Below are 13,810 nucleotides of genomic sequence, written 5' to 3'. Positions count from 1 at the left end.
CTTCTGCAGAGCTGCTTGCATTTTGCCCAAAGGATAAACAGAAAAAATGGGCAGGCAGGATGCAGCAGTATCGAGTGAGCTTCAACTTACAAGAAATGCAGCTYCTCTCTGCAAAAAGGGAGTCTCCTACTAGCTCCACTTCTGGCTATCTGCTCATGTGGCAATACTTTGGGTTTTTGGGGTTTTTTTACCTCCTCTATGCGACCTGTCTGACTGTTAACCCAGTGCCTGACCTCAGCTTGTGAATGAAACGCTATCTTTTAATGGAGGTATTTATGTTCCTCAAGCCCTGTCTTCCCGGGAAGGCGAAGGGAGGGGAGGGCTAAATGAAAAGGAAGAGGCTGCAGTKAAGACGGTTGCTGGGAGAGGCCCTTTTAGCGACCCCCGCGCAGGTGACGGGCGGCCCCGCGCCGTTACGAGCCCAACCCAGGGGATTTCGGCCCGGGGGAGGCCCCGCCGCGGGTGAGGGCGCCCGGCCGGGCCCGGCCGCCGCGGCCACCACGTCAACCCGCGCGGGGCGGGGGCGCTGCGGCCGGACCCCGCCGTGTCCCCGGGGCCTGGGGGGGCTCCCTCCTTCCCCCCGCGGCGGCACTTACGTTCTCCGTGTCGCGCTCGTTCACCGTGGGCAATGGAGTCCGAGTGGACATTTTAGTCGAGGCGGGCGGCAGCGCTGCCCGCGCCCGCGCACAAAAGCCCCGGCGCGGCCGCGGCCCCCCCGCGAGCTCGGGCGGCTGCTGCTGCTGCTGCTGCTGCTGCTGCTGCTGCTGCTGGGCGCTGGGGCTCGCAGAGCGCCACCATGAAGGACGGCGGYGCCGCCTCGCCGGGCCCCCCCGCGCCGCCCCTGCGGCGGCCGCCTAGAAGCCGCGGCGGGCCGGCAGCGGCGTCTCGCCCCCGGCGCCCGCCGGGCTCATGCCAGGGCCGGAGCGCGGTGGGCGGCGGCGCTGCGCATGGAGCGGCGGACGCGCCTCTGCTCGCCCCTGCAGCGCCGCTTTACGGGGCCGCCGCTCGCATCCTGCTCCGCCCGCGCGCGCTCCCGGAACGGCCGCCCCGCCGCGGCGCGGCCCGGCCCGCAGCCGCCAGGCCCGAGGGACTGCGCGGTGCCTCCGTGGGGGGGGAAGGAGGGTGCCGGCCCGCGGGGCGCCGCAACCCGCCCGCCCGCCGCTCCCGGACGAGCCAAGATGGCCGCCCGGCTTCTTCCGCGCCGAGCCCCGCTCCGACATGAACCGGAAGGGCCCGCCCCGCGCGCCGCCGCCATGGCCGGGGGCGGCCTGTTGCTAAGGGGCCGCGCGGGGCTCCGCGGGGCCGCCCGCGGGCCGCGCTGTCCGCGCAGGCCTCACACGGGCCGGGGCCGCCGCCGCGGAGGCGCCAGGCGGGCACCTCGTGTGCCCGGCGGTCGCTTTGTCCCTTCCCGAAGAGCGCGAGGCCTTCGTGTAATTCAAGAGTTAATTGAATTGAATTAAAGCTGGCAAAGAAAAGTGACTTGTGCATATTTAATGTATATTGTGCATATTTAATGTATAAGTAGTTTAGAAACATCTGTTTCTGGAAGGTTGGAAGTCTGGGTTTTTGGGGTTTTTTTTTCCTCAGAAAACGTGAACCTCAGTAGAACAAATGCTAGTTCTGGTGGGATTCGTAGGAACTTGGCCTCTCCGGCAATCCCTGTTGATCCGGCACCCAACTGACCCAACATTCTGCCTTTCCAAAGCACGGTTTATCCGACAAACTGTCTCTTACCAGTATTGACTTAGTCTTGAAATCCCATAGGTGACACCTTCCTTGCTCCCACAGACATGGGCAAGGAGAAACAGGCTCCGAATGCTGCCCGATGAGTGAGCGGCCTGCCAGGAACTTTGTCATGGGGACAACCAGATCCTCCTACCTACAGAGGGAGAAAGGCCAACGGCTCCGCAGGGAGCAGCATCTTCCCGCCTCGCTCACAATTGTGCCAGCTTCTGACCCTGCATCAATTACAGGGGTTGAGGACGCTGCCCTGTCACACAGGCACTCGTGTCTGGGAATATATTTGCGTGTACATGTGCATATACGCTCGGATTGTGCGTATCCATAGTGGATCCGCACTCCTCCAGCARCAGGCAGGACCACGGCACTGGGAATGGGGTGGGAGTTGCCTCTATCAGGCCTGCCAAGGTCGGTCACGAAGCCTGAAGGAAAGCCAGGAGAACATGCGGATCTCCTGGCTCTCTGCTTCTGCTTCTCCTCTTTTTCTTTTCAGTTGCCAGTAGAATATATTCTTTGAAACACACTTWTATATATATATATACTTATATATATATATATGTGTAACTGACTGGCAACAGACTCAGAAGCAGGGTAAAAATAGACTTAGGGATTTACTTTGCTTGAGCTTACCTGTCCTGAGTGCTGGCAGAACTGAGGTCTGTGCACCGACGCTAAGTGCTATTTAAATAAGGCAGGCGTAATGTTATTAATGTATACTTATATTACCCGTCCCCTCAGATAAGATCTCAGCTCTGCAGTTACAGACAGTTAGGTGAAAGTCATAGACCTGTTGATGCAATAGAGATTCTGCTGCTGGCTTCAATAGCACCCGTATTTTAACACTTGCGGCCCAAATAAAAAGGGATGGGCGGCAAAGCAGGAAAGAGGATATATGGAGAAGACGCCTGCCTTTCTTTCAGGGTTATATATCTCACTGAGAAAAAAAAGTGATGTCGAAGAAAGAGCTTGAGGCCACAAAGATGGCATCTAATTTTGTTGCCCTATTGCCAATAAACAGCAACATTGATGGGTGTAGTTTTTCTCCATAGAGCAGACGCACAAGGAATGACAAACTGCATAGCAGCTACTTTCTTTTTTATCTCATGGCTGCTGCATGCTCTGCTTCTTATGTTAAACAGGTAAATTAATTTCAAAGTGTATTCATTTTCTTCATAAAATGCTGCCACAGTCAAAAACACTAACGGCAAGAGTTTCCTCCTGCTTTGTTCTCTGTAAATATCCCCCATATTATCACACACTGCTCAAGCTGAATTCACAAGTCAGAAGGTCATTTTTCCTACCTAGAGGCCGTGAAAACTCAAGAGATCTCGATCAAATTGTGCTTTCTGCTTCTTGTGTTATCACTGGTGCCAGTGACAGTGATTTTGTAAGTGAGACTTAGCTGACGGTGTTTGTGTGTTATCTGGGACAGGCTGTGGCTGACGGTTTGAGCTGTATTGCCTCTATAGTGCTAACAGTTGTAAAAACTTGTTTTCATTAGTAAGTTGGAGAATATGACTCAAAGGCGCACAGGAAGCCGATATGCTAGTTAAGGTGCCATTTTTATGTCACTTTCTTGGCTATCGCTGCGCGCTGAAAACAAAAGAAAACAATATGATACAAAACAACATTGTTATTGTGAAGAATTTAGTTTTTTTTTTCTTTGGAACATTAAATGTCACGGTTATTCACTGTAACACTACACTGAGCATGCATGGTAGACCATAAATTTAACAGCATTTGTGATCAGAGCAAAAATAATGGAATTGAGTGCAATGTGTGGGAAACATAAGGAATAATTTTGAATTTACTCAAAAGCTTTTTTTGTGTGTGTTTTTTTTTTTTTAATGTTCATTCTGCAAAGAAAGGTTGCAGATGCAGGGCTGATGGAGATGTTTATATACCCCTCACCTCACTTTGGAGGCTGGGGACATCAGCTGGTAGAGGCAAGCAGAGGATCAGCTAATGTATCAGCTGCCCCTTCATTCACTGGAGCTGTGACAATATTCACCAGCTGGGAGTCTGCCCAAATATCAAATCATTTTGATATGTACAGAAATACCAGTTTAGAAGGGTAATTGTTAATCCCAATATGACTTCAGTGTTTCTCCAGGCTTTTACAAAAACAAAAACAAAAATAAAAATAAAAATAAAAATAAAAACAAAAAACACTTTTAAATGCTACAGAGTTGTAACAAATATTATTTGTCTTATTCTACATAAATTGTGTTCTGCTGCCAAAATATTCTGATAAATTTCTGATAACTTTTTTTTTTTCCAGAGAAATGCTGAGATAATCCCATTCGGTGGAAGATCTCCAGGGCTGTTCTATCATCAGTGTTACCTTTAAAATTAAGATCATTATTTACATTTTTTTTTAATTTTAACTTTCAAAGAATACAAAATCTTAATAATATTTTATAGCAGGAAGGAGAAATGTGTGATTGCGAAAATGGCGCGTGAACAATTGACAGAGAGGCACTGATTGCTATCTGCAACCCGAATCAATAGCCTGTGCTTAATTATAATTAGGAAAAGCATTCAGGCCCAAAGGTAACCTGCTACAAGGCCAGGGTGAAATGAGTTTTTGACAGCAGAGAAAATAACAGTGGAAAGAAAAAAAGAACTCCCTCTTTGGCTCCATATGCAGCGTTGCCACACAAGCAGCGACAAGATTTGAAAGGCAGGTTAGGAGAAGGTGGTCTGGTGTGTGTTGGCTTCTTCCCTTGGCCTGTGCAGGCCCAGCCTCCAAACTTCCCTCTTTTTCCTGCAGGGCTGACTTGGTGTCCCAGGGGACAGCGGAGTGGCCATGGATGTGCAACCGCAGTTGCTCTGGCTCCCTTGGCCGTGGAGGGTTAGTCATTTGAGCACAAATACAGAGAAAACGGGAGCGAACAGGTGGCGGTTGCGGGTTGGGGCCTCGCTCAACTCCTGGCCCGCGAGGCCGGGCGCAGCGCGCGGTGCCTGCAGACCACATCCGTGTGCTTGGGGTGTGCGCTRCCGGGATGGGCCCACTGGGCACTGCTCCCACAGGAATTGGAGACACACAGGGCATAGACTTCGGATGGAGTCTCAGGGTAGAGCCAGGTATGAGCAGTCAGTCTTCTSGGCTGGACACAGGGTCAGCATTGAGTAAATCTTTCCTGTCCCCTGAGCTTTCCATAAACCTGATCCCTTGTGGGTTATGAATGAAACACAGAAAGACAAGCAGCCAGTTTGGAGTGTTGCTAGCTCTGATTTTGACTGAGTTTCAAACTGCAGTAGGTGTTTCGTAAGAGGCCTCTTCCATTCCTACTACTGCGTGACCCCAACAGGGCTATATCTTAAATGTAAATCCCTTCAGATGCTTCGCCATCTGAGTCAGGCATGTCACTGTTCCTCCTACACTGTTTCCTGTGTGGTTAATACTGAATCAAAGACTCCATTCACAACGATGGGAGAAGAATAGATGACTCTAGTACATGTGATGTTTTCAAGTGCAAATTAATAATCGGTGTGCCTGAGCATTAGTAGGAAGTAATTGTTTCCTAGCAATGAGATAAATTCCAGGCTTTTGGGGCACAGGTTGTCTAAAATTGGTGTTGCCCACGCGTGCTCAAAAAGGAACATCTCAAAGTGTAGATGGGCTAATGCAGGGCATGCGGCTGAGCTGATATTCCCAGCACCCACGGGAAGCCCCAGGTGCTTGGATTTGCCTGGAGAAACTTGCTAGGAAGGTGTAAGATGGAGCTTCCCCCTCAGTGTGCAAGCTGGGAGCCCCTGGCCCCCAAGCAGCGCCTGGTGCCTCTAGCAGCTCTTTGCCACCTTGCACCTTTGCAAGATCTCATGGTCAGCGGAGCCCCTCAGCTGGCATCRCTGTTGATTATACCCTTCCCTGCTGCTGTCCATCAAGAGTCCTCTGTCCCCTGGGGCCTCTAAGTGTGTCTACGCAGATGGTTAATTGTCCACCCAGGCCCACTTTAAGTCTAGACGGTTTCTGCAAGAACATGCATGGAGGTGTGAATCTGTGGGGGCTCTCACTCTMCCTGAGGTCGCTCAGCTGCAGGACTGAGCTCCCGCCTGTGTGTTCCCTGTGCGTTCTCTGTATGTTCCCTAAATCATCTTGGGCTTGGTTTTCATTATGTCTTTCAGGAAAAAAGAAAAAACACTCGCATTGGCCCCAAAATTGCTAGTGACAAAGAATTCACTAGCAATTGAGTAGTTGTAGTAGARAGAGTTGTAGTAATTCTCACCATTAGAAACATTTATTTCTATTCTGAATCTAGCTATATAGCTGAATATAGGCTTTTACTCCCAAGCAGGCCTGAGCTCTCCCCATAGCCATCTCTTCAAGCAATTGAAGAGATTTAAATTCCGGGGTCTGTCATCGTAGCCATATCTCTGAGCCTTAGTTTGCGCTTTTTTTTTTTTTTTTTTTTCTGATTTCTCCACTATATTAATCAGCTTGTGCTGTGGATAGCAGAAATGAACATGGCATTCCAGCTGTGGTAATGCAAAACCCAAATACAGACATAATATAGCATATTTTGCTGATGCCACAAAGAACCCCTTTAGCTCTTTCAGATAGGGTGACATTCTGGAAACTTATGTTTAGCTGCCCTTGCTCACGTGCCCTTTCCAATATCTCTGACCCTTCGCACTCATAGACGGTCCCATCTCAAAAGTACATGTTATTACTTGTACAAATGTGATTTCAACTTGGGTCATATTAAAACATGTTTTGTTCACCTGAACCCCATTTTGCAAACAATTTCTCTCCACACTAGTGATACATCTTTTACTTTCCACCTCTTCTCTCCATCTTGGTGTTATCTGCAAACCTTATCAGTAATAATTTTTTTCCCTCCTTTAAGGTCCTTGATAAAAACATTGAATGCTGCAGATCAGGAATCAGCTGTGTTGGGTTATGGGACCACGCAGTGTTTTTCTACAGATAAGAAGTGGTTGATAAAAGGTTGTCACCTTGAGAAAGCATGCAGAGCACCCAGCCTTGCCCCTGTGCTGTAGGTTGCTGGGGTATGAGAGGGTGGAKGTCCAGGCCCTGGTCGTGCTGGGGCTGAGATGAAGACATCTCAGTCCCTTCATGTCCCTCAGCTACCTCCCCTGTAGACCAATATCCTCCCACAGGGACAGCTGCAAACACTAATGTCTTAAACAGGTGGATTTGGCTGTGGGGACCTAAAAACGGGGTCTTGCCTGGTTGTCTGTCCCAGCTGCAAATAGTTAGAAAAGGATCAAATGGCCCCAATATCTGTGCTCCAGCATCTCCACCCCACAGCTGGGAGGCTCAGTTTAAACCACTACCAATGGCARTGGTTTTGCAGTCATGTTTTAAGGAGCATTGGCAAGACAACTGTTTCACATGTCACRTTGGCTTCATGTTGTTCTGGTTTCTTAATTGTGTTCTGCCACAAGAAGCTAAAGGCCTAAAAAAAGTCAGTGTYTCACAGCGACTTTGTCACCTTTACCATTCAATCCTGCAATCTCCTCGATAAAAGATAACGAGTCAGTTTGAAAGGGTCTCTTCCCATAAACCCGTTGATTGGCATTAATTATATTTCCCTGCCTTGATTCTTTGTTAATCTAGATCCATGTGAGTCATTCCATTATACTGCTGGAGCTCGTGTCAGAGAGGCCTATAAATATGTAGGTCTTTTTTTTATCTGCCCTGCTCAAAAATKTGTCCGTTTGCTTTCGTCTGGAACTCCCCCATGTCCAGAAAGCTGCTGGCAACCATGGATAGCCCCGTGCTGCCTCGGAGAGCGTGGCCTCCAGAGGTTGTTCTACTGAACCAGAGGGCTCTTAGAACAACAAATGGACACCGCAGTAGCAAATAACATTTGCCAGAGCCCAGGAAGAAAGATTTATTTTGTCTGTTTATCTTGAGTTTCTTTATCATGATACAGTACTCAGAYGGGAAAGGGTCATAGTACGCCTTTAAATGTGTGAATGATGACAAGAAGACTTCTGGAAGACCAGCAACAGGGATGYGTGACCCAGGTGGGTTTTGTGTATGCCGCCTATCACAGTGCTTTTTAGCACCTTTGCTCTTCTTGTTCTAAGCCACCTTTTGCCTTCTTTCCTGCTCAGATGATGACACTAACAAGAGGAAATGAAGAAACAATTCTGTTGTTCCTACAGATTCTGAAACTAATTGTGTAGTAACATCATCACATTTTTTTTGGATTGTTTCAGAACATCAAGGACATGACAAGTATTGTACATAACATATCTGGGCTTGTTTCGTAGGAAAAGATGAGAAGCTGATTTGGAAATATCTGAAAGAGGGTCAACAGCTTCAAATCAAATTAGCAAAATACCAAATTAATGTGGTTGCCACAACCCTGATTAGAATTCATATCACACGAGAATGTAAAAGCACTTTTGGAGAGAGAGGGGCTGTTTTATTATCCTAGCACAATGCTGTTTTCAAGYGGCATAGAAGGAAAGAACGAAATGTATCAGAAGGAACTTTTCAGTATTATCAAAATGAAAATCAGCAGTGGAAAATCAGGGCTATCATCATTCAAAGCAAATGCGAGTAATAAGTTCAAGTTCTGCATTAATTTTCCATGCTCATTTGCATCTGCGTTTCTCCAGGCAGACACCCAGGTCCTCCCCGCTGCYGGGGCCGGCGCTGGTTCCCCAGGTGCAAACCCGGCCACGGCGCTGGTGCCGCACACGGAGCCCTGGCGCTTGGGACGCCTGCCCAAAACAGGGCACAGGCTCCCATTATTCCACACGGAGAAGGCCACTCGCTGCCCGACTAGCTTTTCTTTCCACTGATGACAGCATTTTGGGATTAGCTCTGTGGTCTGTGCGAGTCCCATGGGCTTTATAGCACTTGCTGGAAGTGCTCCGTGCTGTGTGAACCCAAAGGATAAGTAGCATCTTCTGGCAGGAAGGTCTGCACACATTACGAGCACTCTGGGTGAGAATTAATCTGTGGCCAAGAGAGTAGAAGAAATTTCTCATTCCCTGCATATCACAGACTTTCTCTACATAATTCTTGTATTGATTTTCTTTTCGCATATCACCGCATGATTTACAGGCAAACAGCTTAATACCGACATACGACATTAGTTAACATTCATTGCTTCCCCTCCCTTTTGCCCTTCCTTTTTTAGCCTGCAACTCCTCCTGGCTGGCACTTGTTTGACCAAAGTCTCCTTTACACCATTCATAAAAATACCTGTATCCCGGGAGTGGCGGCACTGCCAGGGGCCAGGAGAACAGGGAACAACCCTGGGAATTTGCAGCAAATTAAGGAAGATCTTTTTCCCCGTGAGTGCCACCAAAGGGGGGCAGTTAATTCCCACTGCAYGGTGGCCCTTCTCCTCCTTTCCCTGGCTCTTCGCTGCTCTGCCTGGGGAGCAACAGGTCTTGCTGGCAGGATTTACCTTTACAAATATAGGATCCCTTAGAGCCAGTAAATATTTGCCGTCATTGCCCACGATTGCCAACAGTAACATTCCCTTACCTGTTYATAGGAAACACTGAATTTAGCAGTACTACTATTAAAACTTTTAATCTTTCTGCCATTAATGTTTTCTGCCTATAAATTTTTTTCATATTTTCTGCTGGTTCTGTTTTTACTTTCTTCTGTGGCTACTGAAGCTTGACCTGCCAGAACTTTGAAGAGCTGGCCTTAAAAGCATGCCCAACAATTCACATTTTTAAACATTCRCAATAATTCTAGATTTTTGATATGAATTTGAAAACCAAATAGTATTGAGGAGAAATTTGAGGGGTGACTTTCATGTTTTCAAAAACTCCTGTTACCCCATTATTTTTTTAGCAGCAAGATGAGAAAAAAAAAGGCAGAGGAGAGAACTAGAACATTTGTAAAAGAGCCACCAATCATTTTTAATATTAACCTTTTGTTAAGACTTTTGAGCGAAGAAAGGATTTCTGCCTCTGGAAGCCAACAGAATAGAAAAGACTTTGCAGAGTTTTCAAGATTCAGCGAATGTTTGCTCCTGTTTTTCACACAGCTCTTGTGAGGGTGGTTTTGTCCATCCCCTCTGGACRGGGGACGAGGCTGTTCCTCTCGGAGATGCTCGGTGGAGGATGGTGGCTCCGAGTGGGACGCGGGTCAGGCTGCCGGCCCCAGCTGCTTGCTGGAAGTGAGAAGAGGAAGGGAAGGCACATGCAGGACAAAGGAAGATCTGACAGACTGGAAAAACACCCGGATCTGAGAAACGGGGAAAGAGCTTGCGACTGGAAAAACACACAAACACTAACCCTGGGAGAATTTTCCCTKTGATTAGATGCACCCTGCTTATAAGATGTTCCTCTACAGAGCGGGGCACCGGTGTGTCATGGGCCCTAAATTGGGCATGATCTTTAATGGTGTAACTTTGAGTTCCTGTTTTCTAAGACTAATTGAGTTCAGCTAATTTTGCAGTTGGTTATTATGGAGATGACCTCCTTAAAATGGAGGAGATGACTCTGCCTCTTCGTACAAGGTAGACCTGCTGGGGCACTTGTGTTGGGATGAAGGCACTTGTCCCGTGGGATGTTGCTGAAGGACCAAGGCATCAGCAGRAGACACCTAAGGCCAAGCCTGAGCTAAGCCTGGGCCAGGTCCTGCCGCAGGGCACTTTGAAGGCTGCCTGTACTCCTACCTGAGGACCGCTGGTGCTACCTTTCAGAAGTGACATAAAACTAAAACTTCACAGCTTTAAAATTCGGATGTTGCAGTGTGTATCAGAGCAGGGTTTTACACATTCCCTAGTTTCTAGGGAAAAGACTAGTACCATTTTCTGAAGTACTGCATTGGTTTAGGTCTCAGCTATATTGCTTTTAATATTTCATGTATGTGACTATGACGTACTGCAATAGAAGTACCCTTATATCTTTTTTGCTAATAAGGTTATCTATCAAAACAAGGAGCGATGTCAAATGACAAAGAGGAGCTCTGGGTCTGGAAGACTCAGGGAAATGCATAAAAGATGAAGTCCTAGTTATGTTTCTCATACGCACAACTCCCCCTCTCACTAACCCACCTACATTGAAGAAACGCTATTCAGGTTACAAAGTAAATCAGCGAGCTTGTGGCCTCTCTCTGCTGCTGCCTGAGGCTCCAGGCTTTATTCCCAGGCTCCCACACCAGCTCTCCAACGGCTCCCGCCTCGCTCAGCCTGTAGGATGGACAGGCTCCACAGACGGCTTGGCACATGGGGAGAGGAATCCCGGGTCATTTTCCATGGGAGCGCAGGGAGGTCTCCGTGCTGCAGGGCACACGTCACCCATGGGCACTGTGGCCTGTCCTGGTGCCCGGCAGTGGCTTCTCGTGCCGGTCTCTCCAGGCCCGCCGTGACCTCGCGGAGCCGTTTTGCAGGTGCTCCCTGCGCGCCCTCGCAGACACTGCTGCCAAAGGCGAAGGGAACTTCCCTTTCTACCTGCAGAAAACAGTATAGTAATATGCATCACAACACTTCCAAACCTACCCGTTCTGGATGGCACGCCTCCAAACCAGGGGAAGCAAGGCCAGCTTTTGAGCTTAGGCTTACGATATTTCAGTTCCCCATGAGTGAGGTGGGGATGCCGGGCAGCTGCCCTTGAGCATCGTGGCAAAGCTGAGCTCAATAGTGACTGAAACCCATGGCCAGTGCCAGGGCAGGGAGGTTTGTGCCATCCAGTAAGTGCAGCACGGAGCTCCCAAGCTGACTGACAAGGAGAAGGGCAGATCTTGGAGCAGCTAACCAGGATGTGCCAGTGCAGTGCACAGCAGTGCGGTACAGTTAGCTCCGTTAGGGCTGGTGCCTCGACCAGGAGTGTGGCGCAGTGGGCTCATTTGCCTTCCACTCAGCAGTCAGACTGCTTTAGGGCTCACCAAGGGCTACTTCAGTGATCTCTCCAAGCAGCATTTTTGCTCAGCAGTGGTTCTGCAAGTGGGAGCCGTCCATTCTGTGTGTAGGGATGAGCCTGGGTGGGGAGCTTGGAGGAAATAACGAGATGAAAAATGTGCAGAGGCAGCCGTCATTCCGCGCTTTCTAATTCTGGAGTGGCCGACACGGTAACCTCTGCTTTCCAGAGGCCGCTTGCACATGTGCTTACGTGGCTGGGAATGAAGTGAACCGTCACATCACCCTGTCRTGGGGGCAGAGACAGGCACAAGGTCCACCTGGCAGGTGTTCTTATGGGGACTAACAAAGCATTTCTCAGGAGTGGGAGGCTGCCGTCCTCTGTGTTGGCCGGTGGGAGACACAGGAGCAGAGGGGTTTAGCTGCTGGCCAAGGAGACGCACAGGCAGAATATCCCGTTCATGCCAGGCACTTGCAGGAGGCATCTCCTAMCAGGAGAGGCTCCTGGTGCCTCATTCAACCTTATCTTCTCCCAGCTCCTTGTCCATCCCACCACAGCCTTGGCTCTGGCCAAGAGCCTGGCAGAGCCAGGGCTCTGCCCTCTCCCAGGAAAGTCATGTCTCTTTATCACCTCTTCCCAGAGCTCTCCCAAAAGACTGAGGATAAGACAACATGCTGTTCACCAGCCCCACACTTAAAAGAGCTGAATTACCTTCTCCAGGACTTCCTAGAGCGGTTTGGCCCAGGGCAGCCAGCCAGTACATCCAAGGCCAGTCTGTGGTGAGAGCCCAGCAAACTCAGCAGCCAGGACAGGCTTTGCAAGGAGAAATGCTAGCTAGAGCTCAGAGCAGGCAACCCCGCTTCCCAGGCCGTGGAGATGTCCCATGGCCACGAGGCCAGCGATGCTGCCTCGTAAACACAAGCAACACTTGTTCAGATTTAATTTATGATGGTTTAATTCATAATGGCACGTCATGGCCATTATAGCAGAGCTTTAGGCTCGTGCTGTGTTATTAAACTGAAAAAAATATTAGCTTCTTCCTAGGAGCATCTCTCAGTGTTACTTGCATTGCGCTTCGTGGTGAGCCACTGCTGGGAACCAGATCTGTAATTGGGTATAGATACTTCTCCTCAAACTGATTGTTCCTGATTTCTACTGGTCACATTTCTGGCTCTGAAAATAAGGCACACGCTCTCCTGAGGAAGACAAATGTTAGTTTGGATTTACAGGGTTTTAAGTACCTGGTAACTTAATAATAGGTCATATTAAAGCATCTTTTTGGTGTGCCTTCCCTCTTCAGAAAGATGGAAAGAGTTATTTTTTAAAAATACAACATTGCATATGTTGCATGTGGGAAGTGGTGATTTCTGACTATGGACTGAGGGGGCAAAACTGTATAATTTATAACTGTCTCATAAATAATGAACCTGATGTCTGTGTTACTGTGATTTTAAACTAATCTAAAAGTGTAGTCACGAAGCCAACAGTCAGCCCCAATATGTTATCACTCTGTTGCAAAGCAACTAAATATTGGGAACCGGATCCTTGCCTGATGTAAACAAGAATATTTCCATTAATTTTGTTTGTCCATTCAGCTACAAGCCTGTCTGTGAATCCTTCGCATGACTCAAACCGAGCCCTTGTGCACCAGAAGGTAGGCCAGGGTAGGTGTGGAGTCCTGGATAGAATTCAGGATTGGCAAGACACCAGGAAAACATCTGCTCATCTTGACTGCCTTCAGTGCTGACTTGTCCCGACGGGTGATCTGGCCCTGCAGCCACAAGGCAGCACGTGAACCTGAGCAGGGCTCTGAAGGCCAACGGTGTCTCCAACGCAGCAGGGGCTATTCCCWGGGCTAGGGGCAGATGCTTCCTGCTGACCTGCCATTGCTTAGTCGTCACCTCTGTCACCGGCATGGACAGCAGCTCATCTACTCAGGGACCAAAATGTTCAGGCTTGATGAATGTGTCTCGTGTCCTTCCAGCGGCAGCAAACACAACCCTGGGGTAAAGGCCCCAGGGGTGAAGGCCTTGGGGTGAAGGTCCCGGGGTTGAAGGCCCCGGCGGTGAAGGCCCTGGGGGTTGAAGGCCCTGGGGTTGAAGGCCTTGGGCTGAAGGCCTCGGGGGTGAAGGCCTTGGGGTGAAGGTCCCGGGGTTGAAGGCCCCGGCAGTGAAGGCCCCTGGGGTGAAGGCCTCGGGGGGTGAAGGCGCTGGCTTGTGCCGTGGCTGCCCAGCTCCTTCCCTGCAGGTCAGGCCGGGCC

General features: G+C 49.3%; 1 protein-coding gene across 6 annotated transcripts in view; it reads right to left on the bottom strand.

The window, feature by feature from the left end:
- The window catches only part of MARK3 (microtubule affinity regulating kinase 3), a 58,731-nt gene extending 58,039 nt beyond the window's left edge, over window positions 1-692 (bottom strand). For all 6 annotated transcript variants that reach the window (XM_026048663.1, XM_026048662.1, XM_026048665.1 and 3 more), the window contains exon 1: window positions 597-692. In XM_026048663.1, coding sequence (XP_025904448.1) covers window positions 597-647 — 51 coding nt within the window. In that variant the 5' untranslated portion in view covers window positions 648-692. The remainder of the gene's footprint in view (window positions 1-596) is intronic.
- Window positions 693-13,810: the final 13,118 nt, after the last annotated feature.

Source organism: Nothoprocta perdicaria, unplaced genomic scaffold, assembly GCF_003342845.1.
Source record: "Nothoprocta perdicaria isolate Ctin4 unplaced genomic scaffold, notPer1 scaffold_56, whole genome shotgun sequence".
NCBI classification, from domain to species: Eukaryota; Metazoa; Chordata; class Aves; order Tinamiformes; family Tinamidae; genus Nothoprocta; species Nothoprocta perdicaria.
The sequence above is the reverse complement of the archived record's forward strand: the minus strand, read 5'-3'. Positions and strand labels throughout refer to the sequence as shown.